At 38.1% G+C, this 14,840-nt stretch overlaps 2 protein-coding genes across 4 annotated transcripts; one reads left to right on the forward strand and one right to left on the reverse strand.

Annotated features, from left to right (window-relative positions):
* Positions 1-6,319: 6,319 nt before the first annotated feature.
* Positions 6,320-7,204, reverse strand: LOC115981299 (uncharacterized protein At4g02000-like). Its single transcript, XM_031103457.1, has one exon. The coding sequence runs from the start codon at positions 7,202-7,204 to the stop codon at positions 6,320-6,322; it is 885 nt and encodes a 294-aa protein (XP_030959317.1).
* A 3,254-nt stretch (positions 7,205-10,458) lies between these two features.
* On the forward strand, positions 10,459-14,508 carry LOC115982918 (UPF0261 protein Spro_4740-like). Of its 3 annotated transcripts, XR_004089781.1 has the most exons (4): positions 10,459-10,698; positions 11,438-12,820; positions 13,137-14,040; positions 14,151-14,508. XR_004089781.1 is itself a non-coding variant. In XM_031105677.1 (3 exons), the coding sequence occupies exons 1-3, from the start codon at positions 10,696-10,698 to the stop codon at positions 13,290-13,292; spliced, it is 366 nt and encodes a 121-aa protein (XP_030961537.1). In that variant the 5' UTR covers positions 10,459-10,695; the 3' UTR covers positions 13,293-14,508. The 3 variants fall into 3 exon arrangements, 1 of the variants encoding a protein (XP_030961537.1); XR_004089780.1 differs by having other exon boundaries at positions 13,137-14,508; XM_031105677.1 differs by having other exon boundaries at positions 12,614-12,820; positions 13,137-14,508.
* The last annotated feature ends 332 nt before the right edge of the window (positions 14,509-14,840 follow it).

Here is a 14,840-nt window from a genome sequence, read left to right on the forward strand (position 1 = left end):
CCTGCATGTGGTTTAAAAATTGACACTTTACCTACCTAAGGTTCACTCCTTTAAGTTTTCGTAAACGTAACCCACCTCTGTACTTTCACCGTTAAAAACACAAAAAAATTAACAAAAACATAAAAATTAAGATCTAAAAGCATATTTCTTAAAACGATGAAACTTTAGCTTAAGAACATTCTTCCTCTTAATAAGAACATTCTCAAACCTATCAATCTAAAATCAAACACACCACAAATTAAGATACTTAGGGCCCGTTTGGTACATGTGTTTAAAAACTGAAAATTGTTGTTTGAAAACATTTGTGGAAATATGTGTGGGTAAAAAAGTGTATGGAAATACCTGTAATGCTATTTAAAAACTGAAAAATGGTTGTTTGAAAACACAAACTAAACACCTTAATATCTCCACACACACACACACACACAAACTCAAATTAATATCTTTCAATGGATAATCAAGAAAGAAATTAATATCTTTTAATGATATTAAAGACATTATAAATTTTACAACATGAGTCTTACAAGGATGTATTACAAATCACAAAAAGTAATTTAAAAATGCATATAATAGGTTATTGACGTCAACATATCATATTAATTGTCACATAAATTTGTAAAGTTTTCAAGTAAAATTAATAATATTTCTAGCATTTTCTTATTTGAATTATTTCTTGCAGTTGGTGACATATGTATTTGTAAGATCCATGCAATTTAAATTGTATTATCTCTAGCATTATTCAGTTATTTAAGACTTCTTAAAAGTAGAGGACAAATGTAAAACTATTTTTTTTCCCTGTATCTCCAAAAAAATATTTGTAAAAATATATATATATATATATATATCTCAATTTTTGTCCCAAAATTTGGGAGCTCATTTATTAATCGTAAGATGGGGTATCCCCCCCTCCTCCCACACCCTACTTGCTTTCACTGCCTTGCCTTTCTCTAGGCAGTGGTCTAAGTCGCCTAGGCCTAGGGCCGGCCCTGATCTTAAGTGGGTAAAATGTCAACTTTTAAACTATAAATAAGCAATTTAAATTTTGGCTAAATTTCAGCTAAGTAAGTTGTAATTTGTCCCTATTTTTTAGTCACATCTAACAGGACTACCAAAGATGTATTGTCCCTTCTCCTAAAGAAGCCCAAGGAGAAGAAGAAGCTTGATCAAAAGGCCCAACTTTTCATGCCCTATATGCCTCACTCCTCACAACTACTGTGTATGTGAGAGAATGGGTGGTGTTGTCCATGTTGGCCAGTGGCAGGAGGCCAATCGTCGACCATGCTCTATAGTCTACACAGTGACAATCCAATACTATAACTGTCTACATGTCATATTTTCTGTGAAAAGGCAATGTATCGATGACCGTTAGTACAAAATGATTTTGTTTTTTTTGCTTGCCTGGATAGATGGTCTTTTTTTTTTTTTTTTGGTAAACTGGAAACTTCATTAAAACAAAACTAAGAAACAGAGGCACCAACAGGGCCTACTCTGTTCAGATACATCCCATTCTTATCCACCTCAATGAGGGGAATTAAGTCCACAGGCGGACTGGACAAAGAAACAAAATCAGAAGATTGCATGAGACCTATCCTAGCCAACTTATCTGCGCACATGTTGGCTTCTCGAAATATATGTCTGATACGGCATTGTGGAATGCGAGAGACTAGTTGTTGACAATCATCAAACAAAGGGGAGAGGATGGTGTTGGCATAACCAGTATTGCTAAGAGCAGTAACTAAAACACTAGCATCCAGCTCAACAATGACAGAATGATAGTTCATAAGAAGGCAGAAATGAAGACCGTCTCGAAGCGCCCAAGCCTCAGCTATGAAGCTGTTCGTATGCCCAATATGTCTTGAAAATCCCCCAAGCCATTGACCTTGGTCATCCCTTATCAGACCTCCACACCCCGCTGCATTCAAATGATCAGAAGCCGACCCATCTATATTTAACTTGACCCAACCTGGCTCTGGCTTTTCCCAGCTGATCTGTCTAACCACTCTAGTTTGATTTTTGCTAGGCCGATTGATGCACAAAGCATACTCCGTGGCTTGCATGATGAAACTCTTTGCCAAATGAGGATTTGCTCCTTTACCCTTGAAAACCATTTGGTTACGTTGCTGCCAAATAAGCCAGATAGCAAAGGGAAACAATACATTCCAAGGAGGGTGGTTTGAAGAAGACAACCACTTTGACTTGGCATTGATGCTTAGCCAATCTTTGATTCCTTGAGAGAAAAAGGTGGAGTTGTTACTGTGAACACCAAGTTGACACCATATTGGCTTCACCACATCGCAATCTCGGAGAGCATGGATAATGGATTCGTTTACTGCATTGCACATTGGGCAGGAGATATTTAACTGCATACGTCTAGCCGCCAAGCACTCTTTTACACCGATGGCCTGATGAAAGCATTTCCACATGAACATTTGGATTTTAGGGAGGGTACAAAGTTTCCAAATCCAGATGCCATCAAAGGTATTAGTGTCCCGGTAGTCCAAGGCTAAGAGGTAGGCACTCCTAGCATCAAAATCCCCCTTAGGGGAGAATTTCCACGCTAGCTTATCTCCACTTCTCGCAAAAATGGGTGTAGGGACTGCCTGGACAGCGGCCTTAATTTCTGGGGGAAACTTAAATGGAATAGTGGACCAATCCCAACCACTAGTAGAGCAAACATCCCTGATTTTGAGGTTCTCGGTCTCACAAGGGAGAGGCCCCTGAATAAGATTCCTTAAGGGACCAAGATCCGACCAACAATCATACAAGAAGTTCAACTTGCTGTCATGACCAGGAACCCATTTAACTCCCTTTTTAAAAACCTCTTCCCCTTTCCACAGCCCTTTCCACGTGGGGGAGCAAGCAAGCCTAGCTGCGTTTCTGGAATTGATTCTCTGCCTAGTGCAATACTTCAACTTTAGGACTTTTGACCAAGAAGCGTTACTCTCCGTGTGCATCCTCCAATTAAGCTTGGCCAGAAGGGCCGTGTTTCTGCCTTTGGCTGTTTGAAGCCCCAACCCACCGAGGTTTTTTGGTTTTGTGACTTTACTCCAATTGACCCAATGCATTTTCTTAGCTTGATCCGTGGATCCCCAAAGGAAACTCCTATTCACCCAGTCAATACCATCCAATATCTTGCTTGGCAATAAGCTACTTTGCATAACATACAAAGGAATAGTAGAGGATGAAGATTGAATGAGCACCATTCTGCCTGCCATGGATAAAAGATTAGCTTTCCAACCCCCGAGTTTTTTCTTAACTCTATCCAGGACAAAGGAAAAATCTTGCCTGCGGTTGCCTGGGTGTTTAATTGGAAACCCCAAATACTTACCCAAATTAGAGGTTGGGGTAAAGCCAAGAAGACTGGACAAGGCTTCTCTTTGATCGGGATCAACATTCGGAGAGAAGAAAACCCGGGACTTCGCTGCACTAATGGTCTGACCTAATTTAGCACAAAAATCACTAAGCACTTCTCTTATGGCTAGGCAATTCTCCGGATTGGCATGGGCAAAAAGGACTAAATCATCCGCGAAGAAAAGGTGCGAGAAAGGCAGCCCATTTCTGGAGGTCTTAACTGGCTTCCAGTTCTTATCAACACACTTCAACTCAATCAAATGGCTTAAGTACTCCATACAGATGATAAAGAGGTAAGGGGAAAGGGGGTCCCCTTGCCTAATACCTCTCGAAGGCCAAAAAGGCTCCAGGCAGCCACCATTAAAAATTAGGGAGGAGGAAACCGATGAGAGGCAACTCATGATTAGCTCAATTAGACTACTAGGGAAGTTTAAGATAAGGAGCATTTCTCGGATAAAACTCCATTCAATCTTGTCTTACGCTTTTTCAAGATCAATCTTAATGGCCATGAGACCATTTTTCCCTTTAGTCCTGCCAATAGTATGGACTAATTCCTGGACAATGATGAAGTTATCCACCCCTCTCCTTCCTGGGACAAACGCAGCTTAAAGGGGAGAAATTAGTCTCTCCAAATGCGGTCTAATCCGAGCCACAATAATCTTAGTGATGATTTTGTAGACCGAGTTACACAGGCTAATGGGTCTATAGTTGGCAATGGTTTCAGGGCCTTGAATCTTGGGGATAAGAACAATATGGGTTTTGTTAAGGTATGCTGGGATTTTCCTATCAGAAAAAGCTTTCAGAACTTCATCCTTAACTGAGTCTCCCACCGTTAGCCAAAAACGCTGGAAGAAACCCGCATGCAAACCATCCGGGCCCGGCGCCTTATAAGGTTTCATGGACCATAGAGCATTCTTAATCTCCTCAATACTAACCCTTTCTTCAAGAGATGATTTCACCTCATCCGTGAGTTGAGTACGCCACTGATTTCCTAAAAAAGGGACCCGGTGACCACTTTCATGAGAGGTGGTATACAGCTTCACAAACCCACTTCTAAAGAACTCCATAACCTCCCTTTCCTCAGTTATCCAATTCCCCAAATCATCCATGACAGCTGCAATGTGGTTCCTCTTCCTTCTTGTAATAGCAGACACATGATAGAAGGCCGTATTACGGTCTCCTTGGATCATCCAGTTAATTCTGGATTTTAAGGCCCATAGATCACGTTCTTGGTCCAGAATAAGATCAAGCTCTTGATGGAGGTGCTTCTCTAGATTAATAAGATCACTGCTCGGTTGGGCAGCCAGAGCTTTCTGAACCCCGTAAATTCTAGCAATAACTCTCTTTTTCTTGTGATGGATATTTCCAAAGTGAGTTTTATTCCACTCCGACGCATCCCTGGAAAAGATGTTAATACACTCTGCCAACTTTCTACCCCCCCTCCAGGCCCGAGACACCACACTGGGAAAAGAGGTATCAGAGAGCCAAAACTCCTGGAATTTAAAGGGTCTAGTAAGATTGATGTTTCTAATAGGAAGAGTCTCCATAAGAACCGGACAATGATCCGAATGGCATCTAGGCAGGTGCGTGACTCTTGCATCGGGGTAAAGCAGGCACCACTCCGGATTCATGAAGAATCTATCGATCCTCTTAAGGATAAGATTATTTAACTCTCTTTTATTTGTCCACGTGTATCTCGGCCCATAAAACCCCATATCAACCATATTGCAAGAATCCAGGCAGTCCTTAAAGACTAGAGAACGGTTAACATGAACACCTCTCCCCCCAAACTTATCTTCCTCAACTAAGGGTTCATTAAAATCACCGGCCATAATCCATGGCATGTTGTGAAGTTCTGCCACCTTATTTAAATTTTCCCACAAAATTCGTCGCTCCTCACTTCTAGGACTAGCGTAAATTGCAGAAAAAATCCAAGTAAAGTTAGAAGGACGTACCTTAACTTCGACATGAATTTCCTGCTCCGTATTGGCTAAAGCTTTAACTTCCACTCTGTCTGAGTTCCACAAAAGTTAAAGACCACCAGCGTACCCAATTGTTTCAGTGTGAATGGCCCCGTCAAACGGGAGCCTATTAGTAATTGCTTTGGCTTTAACTCCACCAAGCTTAGTCTCCATGATTACCATAATGGCAGGATCATGGTTCTGAACCAAATCACGAACATGACTTTGAAAATTGGGCTTCAGAGCACCCCTGCTATTCCAAATAATTATCTTCATAATGAGATGATGGGCGTTTGAGCGGCACCTGTCAAAGGGAGGAATAAGCTTCATCTCCTTCCTCAGAAACCATCTTATCCACTTCCCCGATATCATCATCTGACCCTTTCCTGAGGTGAGGACCAGCTAAAATTCCTGCATCCTCATTCTCCAAACCCAAGCTTCCTTCTTCTTCGAAATGACCCACCTCACTGTGTACTTGGTCCTTACTTTGAACCCATCCATGGCCACCTGAGGATTGCCGATTCCCATCGCACCCATTAATAGCGCCCAAACCTTCATCATTAGAAGCCGTGAACTTGAAAGAATCACTTGGGGAAGCATTGGTTTCATGGCTAGCACTGGAAAACGTACTGGCAGAGAGGGGGGTGAGTTTAGATGGAAGATCATGGAATGGGTTTGTGCTGGCGTTGCTAAGGGAATTTCCAGGTAAGCTTCTAGCTAATATCTTTTTGCCTCTTACTGAATGAAGATTCTTCTTTCTGTTTAAAGCCAAACCGGATAGAGGGCCAGACTTACTACCAAATGTGGCGTTGGGCTTACCTTGAAGCTCAGTATTCAAGCTTGGGCCGAGGCCCAGCGAAGGATCCATTGGTGTGAAGCCCGCCTCATTATATTTTTTCCCCCTAAGAATATCATTTCGCAGCCCATTCTTGGAGCGCTCAGCTCGCATGTCATACGACATGGATCGGTTAGCAGCAATCCCAGCTGGTTTGGTGGACCCCCCCTGACTAGGATTTTGGCCTTTTCCCTTGTAACTCCCTTTTTTCCTTGTAACAATCATCCAGGGGCCATACTGACATGAGGCGTCCTCCACTACACTCGTACCCGACGTGGATTTTTGCAGGCATAGTACTGACCGACTCAGTACGATTTTCCTCACGCCCTTTGCATGTCCCAGCGTTCTCTTCCGGAGCTGCCTCCGCCGTGTTCACCGACTCCTTGCTCTTACTAACGGTGTAAGGGCATGCTTCCTTCAAATGACCCAATCTCCCACAAGAAAAACAGAGTCTCTGAATGCCTTCATAATTCACGGCCTGCTCGAATCGTCCAATGAGGATGGTGTTGATTAGAGGCTTATTGATATCTATTTGAATGCACAATCTCGCATACTTGCCCCTTGCTTCCATGGCAGTATGCGTATCTATCCTTAACACCTTACCTATGGATTCACCGATCTCTCTCAGGACCTCTGCCTCGTACAGTTCGAAGGGAAGCTGATAGAGACGAACCCACACAGCAACCAGCGAGACGTTAGCTGAAGAAGGCTTGAAAAACGGCTCCCATGGCCTTATGGATAGGAAATGGTCCCCCAAAAACCAAGGTCCCCGACTTAGAACAGAACTTAAATCTTCCTTGGAGAAGAACCGAACCAGGAAAAAACCATAGCTGAGATCAACTACGTCCATTCTACCCTCAGGTTTCCAGATTTGATTCAGTTTGCTCTGCATGTAGGAGAAACTCACCGAACGTCCCACCAACTTTACAATGACTGCCTTACACCAACGCTCTCGCAAGCGTTTCTTGGTGTCTTTCGAGAGTTTGATGGCCACCAAGCCTTCACGGAGTTCACCGATATCCTCATCGTCATTGTCCGAGTTGTTTTCAACGTCCATAAGGTCTGTGAAATCAAAAGCATGAGCAAACGCTCCAGGGATTTCGCCCACGAGCTTATCCCTGAATGATGCATTTTCCTTGCTCTAGTGGTTACTGTTGTTTCGCATTGGAGAGCCCTCACTGGGTCCTTCATTGAACTCGGCGTGCCGACTATTTTTCACCTTTTTGTTGCTCCGGGCTAGCTCCGCTTCCTCTTCCCTAGAGAGAGTTCGTGGCTTCATCGTACAGTACTCGCCTGTATAGATGGTCTTGTTTTGTGGTGTGGCCCTTAGCTGATTTTTTTTTTTTTTATTATTATTATTATTATTATTATTACAGTTTTAAGTTGAATGGTGGGCTACTTTGATTTCTTAGGACTGTTTGGTACATATGTTTAAAAATTGAAAATTGTTGTTTGAAAATATTTATGGAAATACGTGTAGGTGAAAAAGTATGTGAAAATACATATAATATTGTTTAAAAACTGAAAATGGTTGTTTAAAAACACAAACCAAACACTCCTTGTTTTGACAAAATGAAGAGTGATGAGTACACAAATTTGAATCGTCCAAACTCACCATCGAACAATTATAGTACCTTAAATGAGCAGTTAGTGTCTGTTTGATAAAAATTATTTTGCCAACTTATTTTACTATTCAATATATTTTTGCTACTATTTATAGGTTCCACTACATTTTTTAGTACTATTTATGAGTCCTACTGTACTATTTTAGCTAATTTTTATCTTTATCTATAATATTTTCAATAAAAAATTTTCAATTTTAGTCAAATAAATGAATCCTAAACGAACTCTCAATGCGAAAGCTGTTATTGACAGACATGACCGGATTTATCAATGGCCTCATTAAAGCACCAGGGATGTTACCAAAAGTGTAAATACGGCCATTAAAGGCCTCCTTTGACTAGAAAGAGATCAACTATATAAATCACTCTAGAACACGAAAAAGGTTCACACTCACAGATACACTTAGCTATTTGGTTATATTTTCTATTTCTCTCTCCCTAATTATCTGACTTTATCATCGAAGACTTGTCAACTGGCACAATGTCGGTGTCCCAAAGGGAGGAGCATCTTTGTTATTATTTTGCAGATCACGACTACGCACATACCAGACTCCGTCTGGACGACCTTAATACAATTGGCATCATATAAATTGAATAAAACTAAAATATTCATATTTCCAATTTGAAAAATCCTAACAATGAAATGCATGGTGCAATAATGCAACCAATGTGGTGAATTTGACTTTCCCCAATCATGCATGGTGCCTATTGCCACGTGGAGGTACCCAACCCAAGTACCCAACAAACATGGATCCCCACTGAATTGTAATGTGTTGCCATGTGTGTTCAAATATACACATACACATACATATATATATATATATATAAGTATATTTAAAGGGTGTTTAGTACATGCACTTAAACAACAGTTTTCAATTTTTTCGAAAATACGTGTGGAAGAAAAAGTGTGTGGAAATATGTGTAATGTTGTTTAAAAACTGAAAACTGTTGTTTAAGTTGTGGTATCAAACGGGCCCTTAATATTTTTAGAAGACAAATTCCACTTTCACCACATAATAATTTCTTTAAAATTTTCAAAACAGTAATATAAAAAAAAATATTTTATTGCAAGCAACACAAGTCCCTCAAGTAAATCTATGGTCCTCTAGACTTGAAAGTATAAGTTGGCATAACCGCATAAGAAATGTATTATTTATACTACAATGCAGGTTAATCAAGTTTGAGGCAAATGCTAATGAATAAGAGGATGCTATGAAGAAAAAGAAGATTGATCAAGAGAAAGGTGATGTTTTGGTTTTTTTGCTATTTTGTTTCCAAATTGTAGAAGTGAGTTTTGTTTTCTTATTTAAATGAATGAAGACACTATTTTGATTTGAATAAATGATTTAATTTTTATATTATTTTGAAATGTTTCCATATTATTTTGATAGTGATACAAAGTAAATCAAATAAAGTTTTTGAGCATATCAAGGAAATCACTTAATAGAGGGCGTTTAGTTCGCCGTATTATACCCTTGATGTGATGTACATTATGATAATGTGACATTAAGATTTTTTGTTTATTTATTTTTTAATATTACCATAATTCAAAATTACAAAATATATCACATCATTCTAATTTTATCACTTTCCTAAACAATATAATGTTGTATTCTTGTATTGAAATTACAATAATGCAATATTACGGCGTAATGTAACATTATGACAAACCAAATGTCCCCATTCAACATTATTTAATGTTGCATGACTTATTATAGGTTCAAATCCAACTCAAATCCCATTTATGGTGTGTGTATAAAGAAATCTCAAGAGCTATGGAATAATTAGACCGTAAATCAAAAGGATTTTTTCATTCAAATTAATTAAGAAAGAAATTTCTTAAGGAATTTTTTTTTTTAATGAGCATAAAAGGGGAAAAAAAGTTTTCATTTTTATCATATTTTATAATCAACATAATCACTAAATTACATAAGTATATTATTATACTCTAGGGTTGACAAACTATTTTTATACGGGTGTGTGGTGTTTTATTCCCTTTATTTTATAATTATAATAATGATTAATAATGTATAACTCAAATAAAAAATCTTTTTTTTTTGGTTTCGTTGAAATTGTGGTTTTTTTAGTTGCGTTGTTAAATTCTCTTTAACAAAGAAGAGCCTAATACATATTTGGTTAATTATTATTTAATAATACTTCTTTTAAATAACAAATATCTTATGGGTTCGTTTGGATTGAACTTATTATTGTTGAAATTGAAAATTGAAAGTACTATAGCAAAATAATTTTTAAATATATAAATAGTATCGTGAGACCCATTTTTAATATTTTTTAGTGCGTGAACAATGATAAACAGTGTTGCTACAGTGCTACTACAGTGCTAGTTGTCCCTTAAACGCGTGAAGTGAGGAAAAAAAAAGTGGAAAAACACAGCTTTGGATTCAGCGGAAAACACTGAATCCAAACGGCACCTATAGCACTTATCCAAATTTTTTATTTTTTTAGAAATGCCTACTTATATTATCTTAGGTTAAAAAAAATGTACTTCTGTTTCTCAAAAAAAAAAATTAAAAAGTAAATAATTACTATTTAACAAAATATTAAATTCAAATCGTACGGATCAATAATTAGTTTTAATTCATTCTCAAAAAAAAAAAAAAAATCTAGTTTTTTAATATAATATACGAGTCAGAGGTTGATTTTAACATATCTAACACTATACTCTGCTTAAAACTTCAGTCATTGCCCTGCCCCTCTACCTGCAGGTGACACTTAACTAACAAGCCAGCCTTGGTATCCGAATCTACAGAGCTTTGAGACTTAAAAATGGCGGACCGCACGTACGTAATCAAACTCTCCGAGTTTTCTGTGTTGTTGTTACGGCCAATACGAAGCTCGACGAGCTCCGATTCCTGTCCGATCCAATCCTCAACACATTCTCCAACAACTCTTCTTCTCTTCTCTAATGGTATATACACATTACACATTCTCTAATCTTTGTCTATATATATATATATATATATGTTTTTGATTGTACAAAAATAGAATTCTAATGTAGTGCTTCATTTTGTGAATTGGATTAATAGATAAATAGCTTTGACATTTATTATGTATTTAGCTTTTGGTGTTTATTTATCATGTATAATGTATATATATTAAAGTCGAAGCACAGTGAGAATCCAAATTGAATTTAAATTAGATTGTATAGTAAAAATAAAGCTCTGAGTGTAACTCATATCACTTTTTACAGTTTTTATACCTATCAAATGGTCAAAGTTCATTTTCATGGTGTAGCTCATTTTTGGGGTCATATCCTCTGCTATAATATGGGCATCGTGTTTATCCTTTTTCCTACTTGATTTTTGTAAGTGCACAAAATAATTTATGAATATTTCTTATATTGAATTACACGACATTTTCTTTAGTTATTTGTTTTTGTTGTGAAGGAAAAAAAAATGATTTCTTAGAGTTTAGCCCGTGAGTGATTTCTGTTCTTGATCACTTTTAGTCTTTTGATGATGTGACCAATTTAAAAACTGACTTCATCACCATTCCATACTCCATAGGGACTAAATGTGATCGCTTTAAACCATATGGACCAAAATTGCTCATGAGCTAAATTTTAGGGACCAACAATGTATTTTGGCCAAAACACTAATTTGTTCTTGTTACAAGTGGTGATTCTTGATGTTTCTTCTGGCCTGCAGAAGGAGGTTGAGAGTTTTGGGAGCTTTTATATTTGTGTCGAGAAAGGATGTTTTCTCTTGTTGTTTTGAGTTAGTTGGGCAAGCCCCAACATTGCTTCCGGATGACAGAGGCAAAGCTATTGCTATAATGAGTAAAGCACTTGAACATTTACTTAAGAAAGCTCATGAGGATGGTGTTGTTGCTGGAGTCATTGGTATTGGAGGCAGTGGAGGGACATCTCTTATATCATCTGCCTTAAGAATTCTTCTGATTGGAGTGCCTAAGGTCATTGTGTCAACAGTAGCCAGCGGTCAAACCTTATGTTGGGACATCAGATCAGATTTGATATTTGTTTCCATCGATAGTTGATATCTGTGGGGTTAATAGTGTAAGTGGGGTTGTGTTCTCAAATGCTGGAGCTGCTTTTGCTGTAATGGTGATTGGAAGGCTTGAGAGATCCAGAGATTTTTCTAGCGTCAATGAAAAATCTACAGTTGGTTTAACAATGTTTGGGGTTACAACTCCATTTGTAAATGATGTCCAAGAAAGATTGTATAAAGAAGGTTATGACTTATGAGACCTTGGTTTTTCATGCCACTGGGGTGGGGGGAAGGGTTATGGAGTCTTTTGTTAGAGAGGGATTTACAGGCAGTTCTCTTTATACAATCCATTTGAACCTTCTTGTATGTTTGGTAGTTAAGAAATGTGAACCAAAAGTTTTTCTTAGGTTGTTTTTCGACCATAAATTTCTATATTGAATTGATGATGTTAACATCATCAATTTTAGGGGACTTCCAACTTGTCTTCAAATAACTAGTTGAAAAGACATCTGCTTAAGCTAGAGATAGGTACTTATGTTTGTTATTTGAATGTTTCTTGAGTTAATGTTGGTACTTTAGAGCCAATGTTAAATTTTCAAACTTACATTTGTGTCATATCATGTTATAATGGCATGCATCTAATAAGAAATCTTTAATTGACTCGCTTTGCATGTATAGAATATTTTCTGATTCATATATCTTTCTTTTATTCAGTCTGTCAAGGTGTTCGTTATGGGTTGAGTTGGTGGAGCCAGATTATTTAATCCTTATAATTTCTCTGTGATTTAATTTAATTTTTTTAATCCTTTTCCCCCCTGCTTGGTGATGGCTTCTTCCTTTTATATATTTACTTTCTTTCCTGTTCATTTTACTTAGGGAGTTTTGGACATCACAACAACAGAGGTCGCAGACTATTTAGTTGGAGGTACCATGGCTTGTGAAGATTCCTGCTTTGATGCCATTATAGAGAAGAGGATCCCATTAGTCCTAACCGTTGGAGCGTTAGACATGGTCAACTTTGGAGCTAAAGATACCATACCTTCTAAGTTTCAGCAAAGAAAGATTCATGAGCATAATAAGCAGGTGATGAGTCTCTACAACCCTTATCCTTCTCTTTGATCTTTGTCATTTTATTCTGGCATTATTTTAGGCATTTGAGTGCTTCGATTTTCAAGATACTACTAAAATTTATCGTTTTAATGTTAATTTATGCATATGACAAAAGAGGTTTCATTTTCCTTGTGATTCTAATGGAAAAACAAAGTCTCTGATCTTTGTTTGTTTCTCTGCTGGAAGATTGGAATCTCATGTGTTATGCCATAGCAATTGTAATACATCCTCATCTCTGATAAATTATACATCAGAGTGTGTATGACAGAATCTATATTGCTGTTTTTAGGTTTCACTGATGCGAACTACGCCAGATGAGAATAAAGGATTTGCTGAGTTTATAGCAAACAAACTAAACAAGTCATCATCAAAGATCTGTATTTGCCTGCCACAAAAGGATATCTCTGCGCTGGATGTGCAAGGGATGCCCTTTTATGATCTCTAGGCTACTACTAGTCTTATAAATGAACCACAAAGACTTATTCAGACAAATGAAGATTGACAGGATCATTATTGCTCATTTACTAGAGCGTGTCTGATAGGAGCTAAAGCTGCTGAAGTCAGTCATGCTGAGCTAGAGTTAGTTATGCTGAGCTGGAGTTATTCTGTTATCATTGTTACAGGTAGTTGGTATAACTAATTAGCAGTTAGTCAGTAGCTTCAGTGTAATGGAATTGGCATTGTAAAGCCTATAAAGGGGACTATATGAATTGTAAAGAATCATTCAGAATATTAATGCAGAGCTTCTCTCTATTCACTTGTCTCTCTCTCTCTCTCTCTCTCTTTCTCGTCTGCAATTTCCTTAGGAGGCCTAGTTCCTTTGAAGAACTACTCAACTTTCTCTCTATTTTTCTTGAAATGAATTGTCTCTATCAAGTGGTATCAGAGCCTAGTTTTGTCACAATGACAGAAACTTGATCCTTGTCTACTCTTACTGAAGAGGTGAATGCACATTTAAAGACAACTAAGTTCCATCAAGATGAGATGCATGAGATTCATCAAAAGTTGGATGCAGTGACTAGTGTGCTGCAAACCTTATCCGAGATTGTGCAAAATTTTATAGAAGTTGGGCATCGTTGGCAGCAGAGACTTTCATTTCCAGGTGGCTCAAATCAACAAGAATCAGTTTTGACTGTTATTCCAAGAGCTGTAAGGCTGGAGTTCCCTCAATTCAAGGGGGAGAATCCATTGAGGTGGGTTTATAAGGTTCACCAATTTTTTCCAATTATACAATACTCCACCTAACTAGAAAATTTTGTTGGCCTCATATCATATGGAAGATAAAGCTCTGGTATGGTTTCAGGATGTTGAGGAATCTGGGCAGTTCATGAGTTGGGAAGCATTTGTGAGAGCCTTACATGTTAGGTTTGGTGCACCAGCCTATGATGACCCTCTAACTAGGCTAAGACAAGTGAGTTCAGTAGCTATCTACGATGGCCAATTTTAGGCATTGTCTAATCGAATCAATGAAATCTCTGAGAAGCACAAGCTGAGTTGTTTTCTGAGTGGGTTGAAGGATGAAATAAGGTTGCCAGTGAGAATGTTGAATCCTCAGAATCTGAACACAGCATTTGGACTTGCAAAAATCCAGGAAGAATACCTTCCAGCTAGTAAGAAGATAAGGCCATGGAATGATAATCAGAAGGGATTAATTTTTGGTCCACCACCATTGATCAAGAATGAAGCTAGGGATGCCAAATTGCCAATTTAGAAGCTGTCACCATCTCAGGTAGAGGAAAGGAAGAAGAAGGGCTAATGTTTTCATTGTGATGATAAGTGGGTTGTTGGTCACCAATGTGAAACCCCTAGAATCTTTTTGTTGGAAGGGTTACAACAACAATTGACCTGTTCATATGAGGTAGATCCTAAGGATGAGTCAATGGAGGAAGTTAGTGACCATTTGGAGAGTTCACAAGCCATAGTAGAAGGGATCGTTGAAATTACTCTTTATGCTTTGCTTGGTAGTCCATCACCAGGTACTATGAGAGTATAG

The sequence above is a fragment of the Quercus lobata genome, chromosome 3, assembly GCF_001633185.2.
Source record: "Quercus lobata isolate SW786 chromosome 3, ValleyOak3.0 Primary Assembly, whole genome shotgun sequence".
NCBI lineage: Eukaryota > Viridiplantae > Streptophyta > Magnoliopsida > Fagales > Fagaceae > Quercus > Quercus lobata.

What these genes read in the sequence shown, in the direction of transcription:
- LOC115981299 (XM_031103457.1), bottom strand. Translation starts at nt 7,204, where the DNA reads ATGGACGTTGAAAACAACTCGGACAATGACGATGAGGATATCGGTGAA.
- LOC115982918 (XM_031105677.1), top strand. An exon ending in TTCATGAGCATAATAAGCAG is followed by an intron (nt 12,821 to 13,136) that starts GTGATGAGTCTC and finishes TGCTGTTTTTAG; the next exon opens with GTTTCACTGATGCGAACTAC.